At 36.9% G+C, this 14,380-nt stretch overlaps 1 protein-coding gene across 1 annotated transcript in view; it reads left to right on the plus strand.

The window, feature by feature from the left end:
• Window positions 1-233: 233 nt before the first annotated feature.
• Window positions 234-14,380, plus strand: part of dusp7 (dual specificity phosphatase 7) — a 17,450-nt gene continuing 3,303 nt past the window's right edge. Inside the window, exons 1-2 of the mRNA XM_061938341.2 lie at window positions 234-985; window positions 4,208-4,636. Of these exons, the coding sequence (XP_061794325.1) occupies window positions 580-985; window positions 4,208-4,636 (835 nt within the window). The 5' untranslated portion in view covers window positions 234-579. The remainder of the gene's footprint in view (window positions 986-4,207; window positions 4,637-14,380) is intronic.

Below are 14,380 nucleotides of genomic sequence, written 5' to 3' on the forward strand. Positions count from 1 at the left end.
TTGTACCGAGGATGTCGTTGTGGCTTGTGCAGCCCTTTGAGACACTTGTGATTTAGGGCTATATAAATAAAGATTGATTGATTGATTGATTGATTATTGAAGGGCGAACAACATCCTCCAAGGGGCTGAGCTCGTCGTGAATGGCCGTGAAAACATCCTCCTGCTCGGCCCCTTTAAATCTCCACGCCCCGCCCTTTTTCTCCGGAACTCTCTCACAGCCGCTTTAACTGCTCTATGCTCGGGCGGCGCACCAGAGGCGCTCGTCGGGTCAACAGTGATCCGATATCAGCCATGAGAAAAGACGGCAACTAACCCCGGCCCTCGGCCACTTTTTTTTCCGGGTGAGTTTCCGTGTCTTACATTGGAGCTCGAATGGACGTCGACGGAGCGAAGGAGTGGGGGGAAGCCACCGCGTGTTTGTTCGCGTTCGGGCATGTCGGCTGAGTGGAAGTGGAGGTGGCGGCAAGAGGAGGAAGAAGAAGCGAACTTTAGCACCGTCATTTCTCCTTAGTTTACCCCGACCCCGTGAACTTACCTCACAGCAGGATCAGCGGTGGATTTCCCCACAACGTTTCCCCGATGAGAAGCCCTCACCCGCGGGGAGGCTGCGCGATGGTGACCGTGACGATGAGCAAGAGCGCCGAGTGGCTCCAGGAGGAGCTGGAGTCCGGGGCCGCCGCGCAGCTGCTGCTGCTCGACTGTCGGCCGCATGAGCTCTACGAGTCGTCGCACATCGAGGCGGCCATCAACGTGGCCATCCCGGGCCTCATGCTCCGCAGACTCAAGAAGGGCAACCTGCCCATCCGCTCCATCATCCCCAACAACGAGGACAAGGAGAAGTTTGTCAAGCGGTGCAAAACGGACGTGGTGCTTCTGTACGACGAGGCCGCCGCCGAGCGACAGGAGTCCGGGCTGGGGAGCTCCGTGCTCGGACTGCTGCTGCAGAAGCTCCGGGACGACGGATGCAAGGCGTTCTACCTCGAAGGTCTGCATTACTCCATCCAATATTCACCCCTCGGTCTTATTTGTGCCATCCAAAACAAAACAGGAGTTTTGTTTTAATTATTTTTTAAATATAAAAACATTTATGTGGAGCTATTTTAAACATAAATGGAGTGTTTTAACAAGTAAAGTCACCCAAAAATACTGTATATGTAGTTTACAGTGAACACTGTAAGTAAAACTGTCCTAGTACTTACATAAATAATCATTCTGTTGACTTATTTTGGTCATTTTATTGGTTGCGTAAAATATAAAAACATTTATGTGGACCTATTTTGAACAAAAATGGGGTGTTTTAACAAGTAAAGTCTCCCAAAAATACTGTATATATTTTCCCCATTTTAATGGGAGTTTAAAGTGAACACTGCATACCTAAAACTGTCCTAGTACTTACATAGATAATCATTCTGTTGACTTATTTTGGTCATTTTATTGGTTGCGTAATATATAAAATCGCCTTAAAGATCATTTCTGTTGTTTAAACTCAATTTTTATTTGATTTTGTAAAACAACACTAATAACTTAGAATACATATTGCCTGTCTTACACTTATAATATATAACACTCTTTGTTTTGTTTTGTTTTTCAAAAATATGCTAATATAAAAACATTAATGTGGACCTATTTTAAACATAAATGGGGTGTTTTAACAAGTAAAGTCACCCCAAAATACTTTATGTAGTTTATAGTCATGTGTACCTAAAACTGTCTTAGTACTTACATAAATAATCATTCTGTTGACTTATTTTGGTCATTTTATTGGTTGCGTAATATATAAAATCGCCTTAAAGATCATTTCTGTTGTTTAAACTCAATTTTTATTTGATTTTGTAAAACAACACTAATAACTTAGAATACATATTGCCTGTCTTACACTTATAATATATAACACTCTTTGTTTTGTTTTGTTTTTCAAAAATATGCTAATATAAAAACATTAATGTGGACCTATTTTAAACATAAATGGGGTGTTTTAACAAGTAAAGTCACCCCAAAATACTTTATGTAGTTTATAGTCATGTGTACCTAAAACTGTCTTAGTACTTACATAAATAATCATTCTGTTGACTTATTTTGGTCATTTTATTGGTTGCATAATATATAAAATCGCCTTAAAGATCATTTCTGTTTTTATTTGATTTCGTAAAACAACACTAATAACTTAGATTACATACTATTACATATTAACATACACTCTATAACTATTCATTTAAAATGTATTTGTTTTGTTACCAACTTTATTTGGTGTTAAGATACCAATATATAAAATAGTGAATTATGTACTGGAAGTCTTGCAGATTGGACCCTTGACTCCTGGAAATTACTGGCTTAGAATGGCCAAAGTTATAGATGTATGTGTCCAAGTTAAAGGAAACTGTCTTCTTCTAATGGATTTATTACAATCTTTGCAAGCTGGTTAAGGTTTGCTGTGGTCTGGAACAACATGGCACACAAACAACTATCAGAAATGCAGCCAATATTACATACAGATATATAAATAAATACACAGAGGACATAAGTAAAGGAAATTAAATGGGCTCAAATATACCTACAAACGAGGCATAATGACGCAATATGTACATACAGCGAGCCTAAATAGCATGTTAGCATTGATTAGCTTGCAGTCATGCACTGACCAATATTCACCCCTTGATATTATTTGTGCCATCCAAAACAAAACAGGAGTTTTGTTTTTCCAAAAAAAATTAAAACATTTATGTGGACCTATTTTAAACATACATGGGGTGTTTTAACAAGTAAAGTCACCCAAAAATACTGTATATATTTTCCACCATTTTAATGGGGAGTTTATAGTAAACACTGCGTACCTAAAACTGTTCTAGTACTTACATAAATAATCATTCCGTTGACTTATTTTGGTCATTTTATTGGTTGCGTAATGTATAATATCGCCTTAAAGCAGGGGTGTCAAACTCATTTTAGATCAGGGGCCACGTGGAGAAAAATCTACCTGGTTAAATCACGGCATCATAATTAAAAAATAAAGACAACTTCAGATTGTTTTCTTTGTTTAAAAATAGAACAAGCACTGAACATGCACAAATCATAATGTTGGTTTTTTTTATACTTGCATGTTGTAGTTATCAGTATTCTACCTTTATTTGTCCTTATTTATACTTTCTGAATAAATTATGTGATAATGTTTATCGGTCAACTCATTGGTGTTAACTTTCAGTCTATCAAGATAAAACAATAATATAAAAATCTAATTACAAGATGTTATTTATGTAGTTTGCTCATTTTCCTCGACTGGTGCACTAACATATGTAGCATGACCTACAAAGATACAAAGATTTGCTATTGCGACATCTAGTGGACACATTTAGAACAGCATTTTCTTTCATTCAAAAATTTCGGCTCATTTTTATACTTGGCAAACTCATCCCGCAGGGCGGATAAAACCTGTTTGGCCCGCGGGCCTTACGTTTGACACCTCTGCCTGAAAGATCATTTATGTTGTTTAAACTCCATTTTTATTTGATTTTGTAAAACAACACTAATAACTTAGAATACATATTGCCTGTTTGACACTTAAATATAACATACACTCTAAAGCCATTCATCTAAAATGTTTTTTTTTGTTTTTACCAACCTTATTTGATGTTAAAGATAACAATATATAAAATAGTGAATTATGTACAGGAAGTCTTGCAGATTGGACCCTTGAAAAGAACATTGTGGGGCAAATAAAAGCTGTTTTCAATTACATGCTACAGTACTACCCCCGCCATGTTGTTCTCCTTTGGCATGAAGGCAAGGCAGGCTTTTTTCATGAATGAGAAGAGGAAGAAGGACAAAAAAAACCTGCATGCAGCAACATCCGGAAAAAGGGCAGCTTAGTGGAGGAGCCGTGTGATGTGTAATTAATAGAACCACACCAGCTAGCAGACGAGGACGTGTGTGTACGTGCGTGTACGTGTGTATGTGTGCGCCAGTGAAGCCACAAGCTGGATGTGCCATTCACAAAAAAAAAACAACCTCATCCACTCTTGCTTCTCTCAATGGAGCACATCGGTTCAGCTGTCTGCTTAGCTCATAGCTTAAGTCAGCACACAAGAATGTTCTTCCAGTTGTGAGATGATGTTTATAAGAACTGTGCTTTTTCTACCATGTGGTTAACTATTAGAAATAGTGGCGCATGATGACGATTTGGCTCAGATCAAATTTTCTTTGGTCCCCGCAGGAGGCTTCCACAAATTCCAGTCCGAGTTCCCCGAACACTGCGAGACCAACTTGGACTGTTCCTGTCCCAGCAGCTCGCCACCGTCCTCCGTGCTCGGCCTGGGAGGACTCCGCATCAGCTCGGACTGCTCGGACGGCGAGTCGGACCGCGAGCCCATCAGCGCCACGGAGTCGGAGGGCAGCCCGCTGCCCAGCAACCAGCCCGCGTTCCCCGTCCAGATCCTGCCGTACCTTTACCTGGGCTGTGCCAAGGACTCCGCCAACCTGGACGTGCTGAGCAAGTACAACATCAAGTACATCCTCAACGTCACGCCCAACCTGCCCAACATGTTTGAGCACGAGGGCGACTTCAAGTACAAGCAGATCCCCATCTCGGATCACTGGAGCCAGAACCTCTCGCAGTTTTTCCCTGAGGCCATTTCGTTTATCGGTAAGTAGATCAACAACTTCTTACTTTATTAGGGAATGTCAAACATATATTTGTACATTTATTTACACATTCATCAAGATTAAGCAGTAAGTCAGTGAATAAAAAAAATCATGTACTACAAAACACAAGGCAGCAACAATCAGTAGACCCTTACCATAACCCAGGGGTCGGCAACCCAAAATTTTTAAAAGACCCCTATTAGACCAAAAATACAAGAAAAAAATCTGTCTGGAGCCGCAAAAAAATTAAAAGTCTTATATAAGTCTTATAATGAAGACAACACATGATACAAGTGTCTATATTAGCTATAATAGCCTACTATCAAAATGACTTTGTGCCGCAGGCTGACGCATATCTTCGTTACAGAAATTTAGAAATGTTCATATTTATTTTAAACATTTTTACAACAACATTCGTGAAACAGGTTTCTCAGAAGGTGAGATAACTCCTGGAAATTACTGGCTTAGAATGGCCAAAGGTATAGATGTGTGTGTCCAAGTTAAAGGAAACTGTCTGCTTGTAATGGATTTATTACAATCTTTGCAATATTTTAAATTGTAAATTATTCCATAGAAGAACTCCTTTATATGATATACATACATATATGGTTAAGGTTTGCTGTGGTCTGGAACAACATGGCACACAAACAACTATCAGACATGCAGCCAATATTACATACAGATAATGTGTCATGAGACATGCAAATATACATTAAATACACAGAGGACATAAGTAAATGATATCAAAAGAGCTCAAATATACCTACAAATGAGGCATAATGATGCAATATGTACATACAGCTAGCCTAAATAGCATGTTAGCTTCAATTAGCTTGCAGTCAGGCACTGACCAAGTATGCCTGATAAGCACTCCAACAAGTCAATAACATCAACAAAGCGCACCTTTGTGCATTCACGCACAGCAACAAAATGTTGGTGGACAAAATGAGACAAAGAAGGAGTGGCATAAAACAAGTCTTTCTCTGGCAGCATGTAAACAAACTATGGTGAGTTCAAGAACCGCCGAAATTAGTAGGACAAAACGGTTCTTGCCAAATACTCTCATCAGTGAAGCATGTTTAATATAAACAGTGGGGTTTTTAACAATTGGGAAGGTTTGTGTCATATTGTTGTACAGAAACCAGATTAAAACAACAATTATATTCCTCCCTCATCTTTTTCCATTTTCATACATTTTTGAAAAAGCTCCAGGGAGCCACAAGGCGATGCTAAAAAGCCGCATGCGGCTTGAAAGCCGCGGGTTGCCGACCCCCGTCCTAACCCCTCATACCATCTCATACATTTTGATATTTTTCATTTTCAAAACCAATACAATTTATAGATTTTTTTTTAAACCTTTAGGACTCCTCTCAAGTTTGGTCATAGGGATCTGAAAGTGTATGTTATAAAAATTTTGAAAATAAGTCATATGTAAAAAATTGTTTTATTCAACACTTAAATCTTTAGATCAACTTTAATATAAATTTAAAAAAAAAAATTTTTTTTATTGCAAAAACACAAAATATGCAATATTGTCCCCTCCTCCCCCCCCTAAAAAATGATCAGAGTGGAATATTTGATGTGAAGTAAATTAAAGCCTTAAATAGGTCAATATTTCATAATTACACTGATTTTGATTCATTATTATTCATAATTATTATTTTTGGAGCAATGACAGTTAAAAAAATGGGCCCCACTCATAAAAGTGTTTAAAAAAAAGTCATGCAGTTGTGTGTTTTGTTGTTTTTTGTCATAGAAATATTTTTTATATTTTTTATTGATAACGCCCAAAATGTGCATATTTTTTTTTCCCAAAAATATTTCAAAGTGGAATTTTTTATGTTAAATAATTGGAGCCTTGGATTATCATTCATAACAACATTGTTTTTGTTTCATTATTATTATTATTATTATTATTATTATTATTATTATTATTTTTATACCAATGACAGTTTTGAAGAAAAAACGTATTGCTAGGCAGCTTTGTGTTATTAGAGTCAACATTTTTGTCTTTTTTATTTCTTTTTAAAAATTTGTAATATTATATTTAGAATGTGCCGAGGGGCCCTTTAAAGTATTAGCTGTGGGTCGCAAATGGCTCCTGGGCCACACTTTGGACACCCCTGCCCTCACCTTAGAAAACACAACAAGAATATAAAGTAATTGTAAACTAACCCTAATTTTAATCTTATCTTTAACCCCTTACCAACAACACTAACCCTATCGAAAACAATGCAACTAAAACAAAGAGTAATAGATACTTTGGACCTTCCTTACCTTAAACATAAACCCTAACACTAACCCTAGTAAAATTAGGAGTACAATTAGGAAGAATTGATGTGCATTAAAAGGATATCAGATGAAAATCCACCAAAATGAAAAAACATGTACAAGTTGCGTTGCATTTTTTATTAATTATCTGTGAAAGATAGATGACAGTAACGCACAGTAGAGTGCAAACCTCCACCAAGGCCTAACAATCCTAGTTTGAATCAAGTCTAAAATTAGCTTTACCTTCATAAATACTATTGATATTTTATTGTGTGAACGGGTTAGGTCAGGGGCTTTCAAAATGTGCTGGGAGATTTTTGATAAGTTAAACTAAAAAGCAATGCATTTTGCCTTTGACAACTAACGTCAATGCGGCTTGGTTTGTAAAGGGTGTTTTTCTTTATTTGTATCAAGTTGCTGCGCCTCAACTGAATCAAGGAGTGAAATTACAGATCAATAATTTTTTATTTAATAGTTTAAAAGGAACGTCCGCGTTTTCCTTACAGTCAACTTCAACCACCACAAATAGATTTTCTATTCTATTCTGCTCGTCCTTGCTCATAAACACATTATGATGGGACTGTCTGTGCATGAACTAGTGTTGTCCCGATACCAATATTTTGGTACCGGTACCAAAATGTATTTCGATACTTTTCGGTACTTTGCGATACTTTTCTAATTAAAGTGGACCACAAAAAATTGCATTATTGGCTTTATTTTAACAAAAAATCTTAGGGTACATTAAACATATGTTTCTTATTGCAATGTTGTCCTTAAATAAAACAGTGAACATACTAGACAACTTGTCTTTTAAGCAAACAAAGGCTCCTAATTAGTCTGCTGACATATGCAGTAACATATCGTCATTTTCCATTCTATTATTTTGTCAAAATTATAAAGGACAAACTGTAAAAAAATATTATTAATGTACTTGTTAATTTACTGTTAATATCTGCTTACTTTCTCTTTTAACATGTTCTATTTACACTTCTGTTAAAATGTAATAATCATTTATTCTTAGAGATGTCCGATATTATTGGCTGATATATGCGTTAAAATGTAATATCGGAAATTATCGGTATCGTTTTTTTATTATCGGTATCAGGTTTTTTTTTTTTTAATTAAATCAACATAAAAAACACAAGATACACTTACAATTAGTGCACCAACCCAAAAAACCTCCCTCCCCCATTTACACTCATTCACACAAAAGGGTTGTTTCTTTCTGTTATTAATATTCTGGTTCCTACATTATATATCAATATATATCAATACAGTCTGCAAGGGATACAGTCCGTAAGCACACATGATTGTGCACGCTGCTGGTCCACTAATAGTACTAACCTTTAACAGTTAATTTTACTAATTTTCATTAATTACTAGTTTCTATGTAACTGTTTTTATATTGTTTTACTTTCTTTTTTATTCAAAAAAATGTTTTTAATTTATTTATCTTATTTTATAAAAGTACCTTATCTTCACCATACCTGGTTGTCCAAATTAGGCATAATAATGTGTTAATTCCACGACTGTATATATCGGTTGATATCGGTATCGGTAATCAAAGAGTTGGACAATATCGGAATATCGGATATCGGCAAAAAGCCATTATCGGACATCCTTCTTCTGTTGTTTGGATGCTTTACATTAGTTTTGGATGATACCACAAATTTAGGTATTGATCCGATACCAAGTCGTTACAGGATCATACATTGGTCATAATTTAAGTCCTCATGTGTCCAGGGACGTATTTCCTGAGTTTATAAACATAATATAAATAAAAAAACCACACCAAAAAATTGTGATGCTAAAAAATATCAATGTAATCATAGTCGTATCGACTACATACGCTCCTGTACTTGGTATCATTACAGTGGATGTTAGGTGTAGATCCACCAATGGTGTTTGTTTACATTGTGAGCTACGGTGTGTAGTGAAGCATGTTTAGCTCGTTAGACCGGTACTTTTTAGAGGCGGTATAGTACCGAATATGATTAATTAGTATCGCGGTACTATACTAGTACCGGTATACCGTACAGCCCTAGCATAAGGCTTATGTTCTTAACTCTGTACAGTAGATGGCATTACCGACTTGTTTGTCATATTTAGCCAGTATTCAGACTCTTCTAGATTATATTAAAAAAAAAAAAAGTAACTAGTCACGAATTTAGCGACTTTTCTTGGCGTTATTGGAGAGGCTAACAGGAAAACATGTATTTCTCAACAAGCAGAGAAAGTTGCAGGTGCTGTACCTACTGACCCCAATCACAGTCTTGCTTGTGACATAAAAACACACACAAAAAGAAGATTAGTTTGTATTTCCATTTTTTTCCTCCGCTTTTAATGTTTTTGCCCACCTCTTGTCACCCTCAACATCCATAAAAAATGACATACACATGTGTTTTGGTCAATTATGCAATGTAGGTGACATCACGTATCCCGCCCAATTGAATGGGACAATACGAATGTTTTGAACTCCTGTTTCCAGGCCAGATTTTTAAGCAGAACAATGAACTCTAAATAACGTCCAACCACATCTAACTGTACTGAATGATAATGGCAAACCATATGGAATGGAAATGAATGGTAGTGAGCAAACATCAACCAGTTCCTCAAATAATCCTAACAATAGATGGCAGATCTATGGAACAAGTATCAAATATGGTATATCTTGGTGGGATGCAGTTAGAAAATGGAAGAACTGATAATGAAATAAAAAGAAGAATGGAAATCAGATGAAAACATATCAAGACTACTAACATCACTAACATTTTGTATTGAAACAAGGATAAAAATGGTTAAATACTAAGTGTGGTCCACCCTACTGTATGCATCTGAGACATGGACCTTAACTCAAACTTGATCAAAGAAAATGGAAGCATTTGAGCTCTGGTTGTACAGAAGAATGTTAAAAGTCTCATGGACAGATTTGAAAACAAACACACATTTTACAAACAATGAATTGTAATAAACTACTAGTAAACACAATTAAAACACGGAAAGTTGAATATTTTGGCCATGTAATGAGGAAATATGGCACACAGAGACAGCTGTTGAGAGGAAAGATGGAGGCTGAGAACAACATAGACTACTAACATCCAAGACTGGACCAAGCTCAGCTACTGTGTGAATGCGTCAAGATCGAGAGAAATGGCGATCCATTGTATTCAACCTGCAAACTGTGGACGAAATATGATGATGATGATGATGATGATAATGAACTCGTTGTCAGAGTTGACATCAGCATGCGGCTTCTTTAGACAGCAACCCAGTTGAGATTGAACCAACAGCGCCTCTGCTGGTCGCAGCCAAGCATTGCATTTCATTTTGGCAAATACCGTATTTTTCGGACTATAAGGCGTACTTAAAATCCAAAAAATCGACAGTGCGCCTTATAACCCGGTGCACCTAATGTACGGCATAATTCTGGTTGTGCTTACTGACCTCAAAGCAAATTTTTTGGTACATGGTGTAATGATACGTGTGACCAGTAGATGGCAGGCACACATAAGAGATACGTGTAGACTGCAATATGATGGCAGTAAACAACACCAAAATTTAAATGTTCCATTGAGAATATAGAACAGGGGTAGGGAACCTGTGGTTCTTTTGATGACTGCATCTGGCTCTCAGATAAATCTTACCTGACATTACTTAACACGAAAAGAAATGAATAATTCCGCTGGTAATCACAGTGTTAAAAATGACGTTCAAAAATATCAATCAATCAATCAATCAATGTTTATTTATACAGCCCTAAATCACAAGTGTCTCAAAGGGCTGCACAAGCCACAACGACATCCTCGGTACAGAGCCCACAGAAGGGCAAGGAAAAACTCACCCCAGTGGGACGTCGATGTGAAGGCCACCGGACCTGTGTAACTCCCCATCCACAAATAAAATATAAAACATTCTCATGCATTTTAATCCATCCATCCGTTTTCTGCCGCACCTGTTCAAGAAGTTGCATTAATGGTAAGAAGTATTTTATTTATTATAGGTTTGCTTCAGAATAACAATGCTATTAAAAAGAATAAGATACTCATTATACTCTAAAAATGTTGGTCTTACTTAAAAATGCACGCATTTAGTTGTATTCAGTGTTAAAAAATTGTATATGGATCTCGCGGAAATACATTTAAAAATATTTGGCTTTCATGGCTTTCTCAGCCAAAAAAGTTCTCGACCCCTGATATGGAACATTACACATGGCGCTCAAAAATCTGTCAAAATGTTTTTCGTACGACTTCGGTAAGCTACGAAGCCGCACCACTTGATGGATTGTCGGTGCATTAAACACACAAGTATTATTATGGTGTGTATATAAGGTCCGCAAAATGGCAGCTATTAGCAGACATATTTGACGTTATGTCGCAATATTATGCAAAACCAACTTTTCTTACCTTTTTGGTACCTGCTGATCTGTATTTGGGATCTGCATAAGTCCTGAAAATTTGCACGCGTCCGCCTTTGTAGTAGCCATAAGCTTCTTCTTATTCTCTATCTTCTTGTTATGGGACCTTCATCTTCTGCTGTTGCCATTTCTAATATAAAGTAGTGTAAAGTTCTTACTTACGTATAGCTGTCAGTAGACTAGCTATCAAAGTGCTAAAAACTGTAGTGGGTTTACATTATTCACCCACGGAACTTTAGTTATTAGAGGGTTCCGGTTGTACGGTTTTTCACGGGACAAATTTCCGCTGTGTTGTTGCACTAGTGAGCCACGGATGAGGAGATGCTGCTTCGTTATTAAGTAAAGTCTGAAAGTCATTAAAACAGTTAGCTCCATCTTTTGACACTTCTTCCACTCCCGTCCTTGCACGCTACACCGCTACAACAAAGATGACGGGGAGAAGACGCTGTCGAAGGTGAGCCACGTAAATAAGACCGCCCACAAAACGGCGCATCCGGAAGCGACTGTCAGAAAGCGGCTTGAAGATGATCTGTAAAACATCATCTATGCAACATTTTGACCAAAGAACCACCATTACATGTTATGTAGACCACAAGGAAGTGTTTTAAATGTAGAAAACAATATAATATGACTTCTTTAATGTGCCTTATAGCCTTTTGTATGAAAAAAAACCTGACTAGACCATTCATCGGCAGTGCGCCTTATAATCCGGTGGCCGGGAAATACAGTAATTAACAATCAATTCCACACATCCCAAAGTCGTCAGGATTGTTTCAGCGTGCGGTCACACTTTGTCAGGGTTAAAATCCCAGAGAATGAGTGTATTCCCTCTCTGGTGATTCACAGAGAACGCTTTTAAGACTTTTTCATGAATGTATGGAGGAAATGTGGCGCTTGAAGTGACAAAGAGCGGAATAAAACGATGTGATGTTCCAGTCAATGATGATGACACTGTTCCTCATGGGTGGTATGAGGTTGTCTGGTCCAGACGGCAATAAGAGGAGCAGTTTACGCCGTTTTAATGGCATGTAGGGATGTAAGGCCTCAAGGAGACACGGCTGGAGCTTATTAATAACATACAGTGTTTCTAAGTCAGGATTATGTTTGGGAAAAAGTGCTGGAAAGCAGAAGAACATAGAAGAACATGTGACTTTGCTCCGTCAAATTCAGGATTCAAGTTGAATATCATATTAAACTAGATTAGGCAATTCCTGAAGGAATTGCGTGTGAATGCTCCAATGCTGAAGTTGAACTGAAATGCTGACAAAATTTAGTATGAATGTAAGAATAGTTTGAATGTTGAAGAGTTTGAATTTCCAGGAAAAACAGAATTACCGGTAGGTTTGGAACTTGGGAAAGTGTTAGTTGGATGAGTGGAATGTGTTGATGTTGGAATGGTTAGAATAGATTGAACAATGTGCAAATTGTGGAAGTTTAAAAAATGGACAATTCATTTTGAATGGGGAAAATGTCCCTGAAAACTGGGAATTCTTGGAAATCCGGGAATTTTTTTTAATTGTTGAAGGAGAGCGCATCATTTTGAACAGGCTGAATATTTTGGAGTTTGAACGGTTTGAATTGGATGAAAAATGTGGGAATTGTGGAAAAATGTCCCATTCTTTTCAATGGGAATTTCATGGACATTTGAGAATTTCGGGAAAAGCGGGAATTTTTTGGAAGATGTCAAAACACTTGAATAGTCTGAATGAGTGGTTGGTGTTGGAATTTAAAAAAAATCGATCGAGAAATGTTGAAGTAGTAACATTTTTAATTGAGAAATGGTATTAAGGAATTTTGGGAAAACCGGGAATTTTTACAGTTCAAAAAACAACTTTTGTCCTGATTAAGAGGAATGTTTGGACGGTGGAACAATTGAAGTGGGTTGAAAAATCCCATGAAAGTTGTCGCCATGAAAAAAAAGGATCAAAATAGGGTTTCAGAATTCCTGGAATTTTTTGGAACTTGGAAAATTATAGTTTGGAATTCTAGGATGAGTGCAATATATTAAAGGTGGAATGGTTTGAATCGGTTGAAAAATGTGGAAATGGTTGAAGTTTGAAAAATGGCCAATTCATTTTTAATGATAAAGATGTCCTGGAAAACCTGGAATTCTGGGAAATCTAGGAATTTTTAAAAAATTGTTGAAGAAGCGCACAATTTTGAATAGGCTGAATATTTTAGAGTTGGAACGGTTTGAATTGGATGAAAAATGTGGGAATTGTGGAACTTTGAAAAATGTCCCATTCCGTTCAATGGGAATTTCATGGACATCTGGGCATTTCAGGAAAAGGGGGAATTCTTGGGAAAATGTTAGAAGAATTGAATTGTCTGAATGATATGAAATGGTTGGTGTTGGAATTTTTAAAATCGATCAAGAAATGTTGAAGTAGTAACATTTTTAATTGAGAAATGGTATTAAGGAATTTCGGGAAAACCGCAAATTTTTCCAGTTAAAAAAACTACTTTTGTCCTGATTAAGAGGAATATTTTGATGGTGGAACGGTTAAAGTGGGTTGAAAAATGCGAAAGAAGTAGTCGCCAGGGGAAAAAAGGATCAAAATAGGGTTTGAAAAAAACGTAATTCTGTGAATTCCTGGGGGGAAAAAATTTAATTGGAAAAATTATAGTTAGGAATTCTAAGATGAGTGGAATATGTTGAAAGTGGAATGGTTATGATTTGAATCGGTTGAAAAATGTGGAAATGATGGAAGTTTGAAGAATGGCCAATTCATTTTAAACGGGAAAAATGTCCTGGAAAACCTGGAATTCTGGGAAATCCGGGAATTAAAACAAATTGTAGAGCACACAATTTTGAAAATCCTGAAATTTTAGAGTTGGAACGGTTTGAATTGGATGAAAAATGTGGGAATTGTGGAAAAATGTCTCATTCATTTCAATGGGAATTTCATGGACATCTGGGAATTCCGGGAAAAGCGGGAATTTTGGGGAACATTTTAAAATACTTGAATGGTCTGAATGAGTTGAAATGGATGGTGTTGGAATTTTTTAAAATCCATCGAGAAATGTTGAAGTAGTAACATTTTTAATTGAGAAATGGTA

Source organism: Nerophis lumbriciformis, linkage group LG03 (assembly GCF_033978685.3).
Source record: "Nerophis lumbriciformis linkage group LG03, RoL_Nlum_v2.1, whole genome shotgun sequence".
In the NCBI taxonomy this organism is placed as follows: Eukaryota; Metazoa; Chordata; class Actinopteri; order Syngnathiformes; family Syngnathidae; genus Nerophis; species Nerophis lumbriciformis.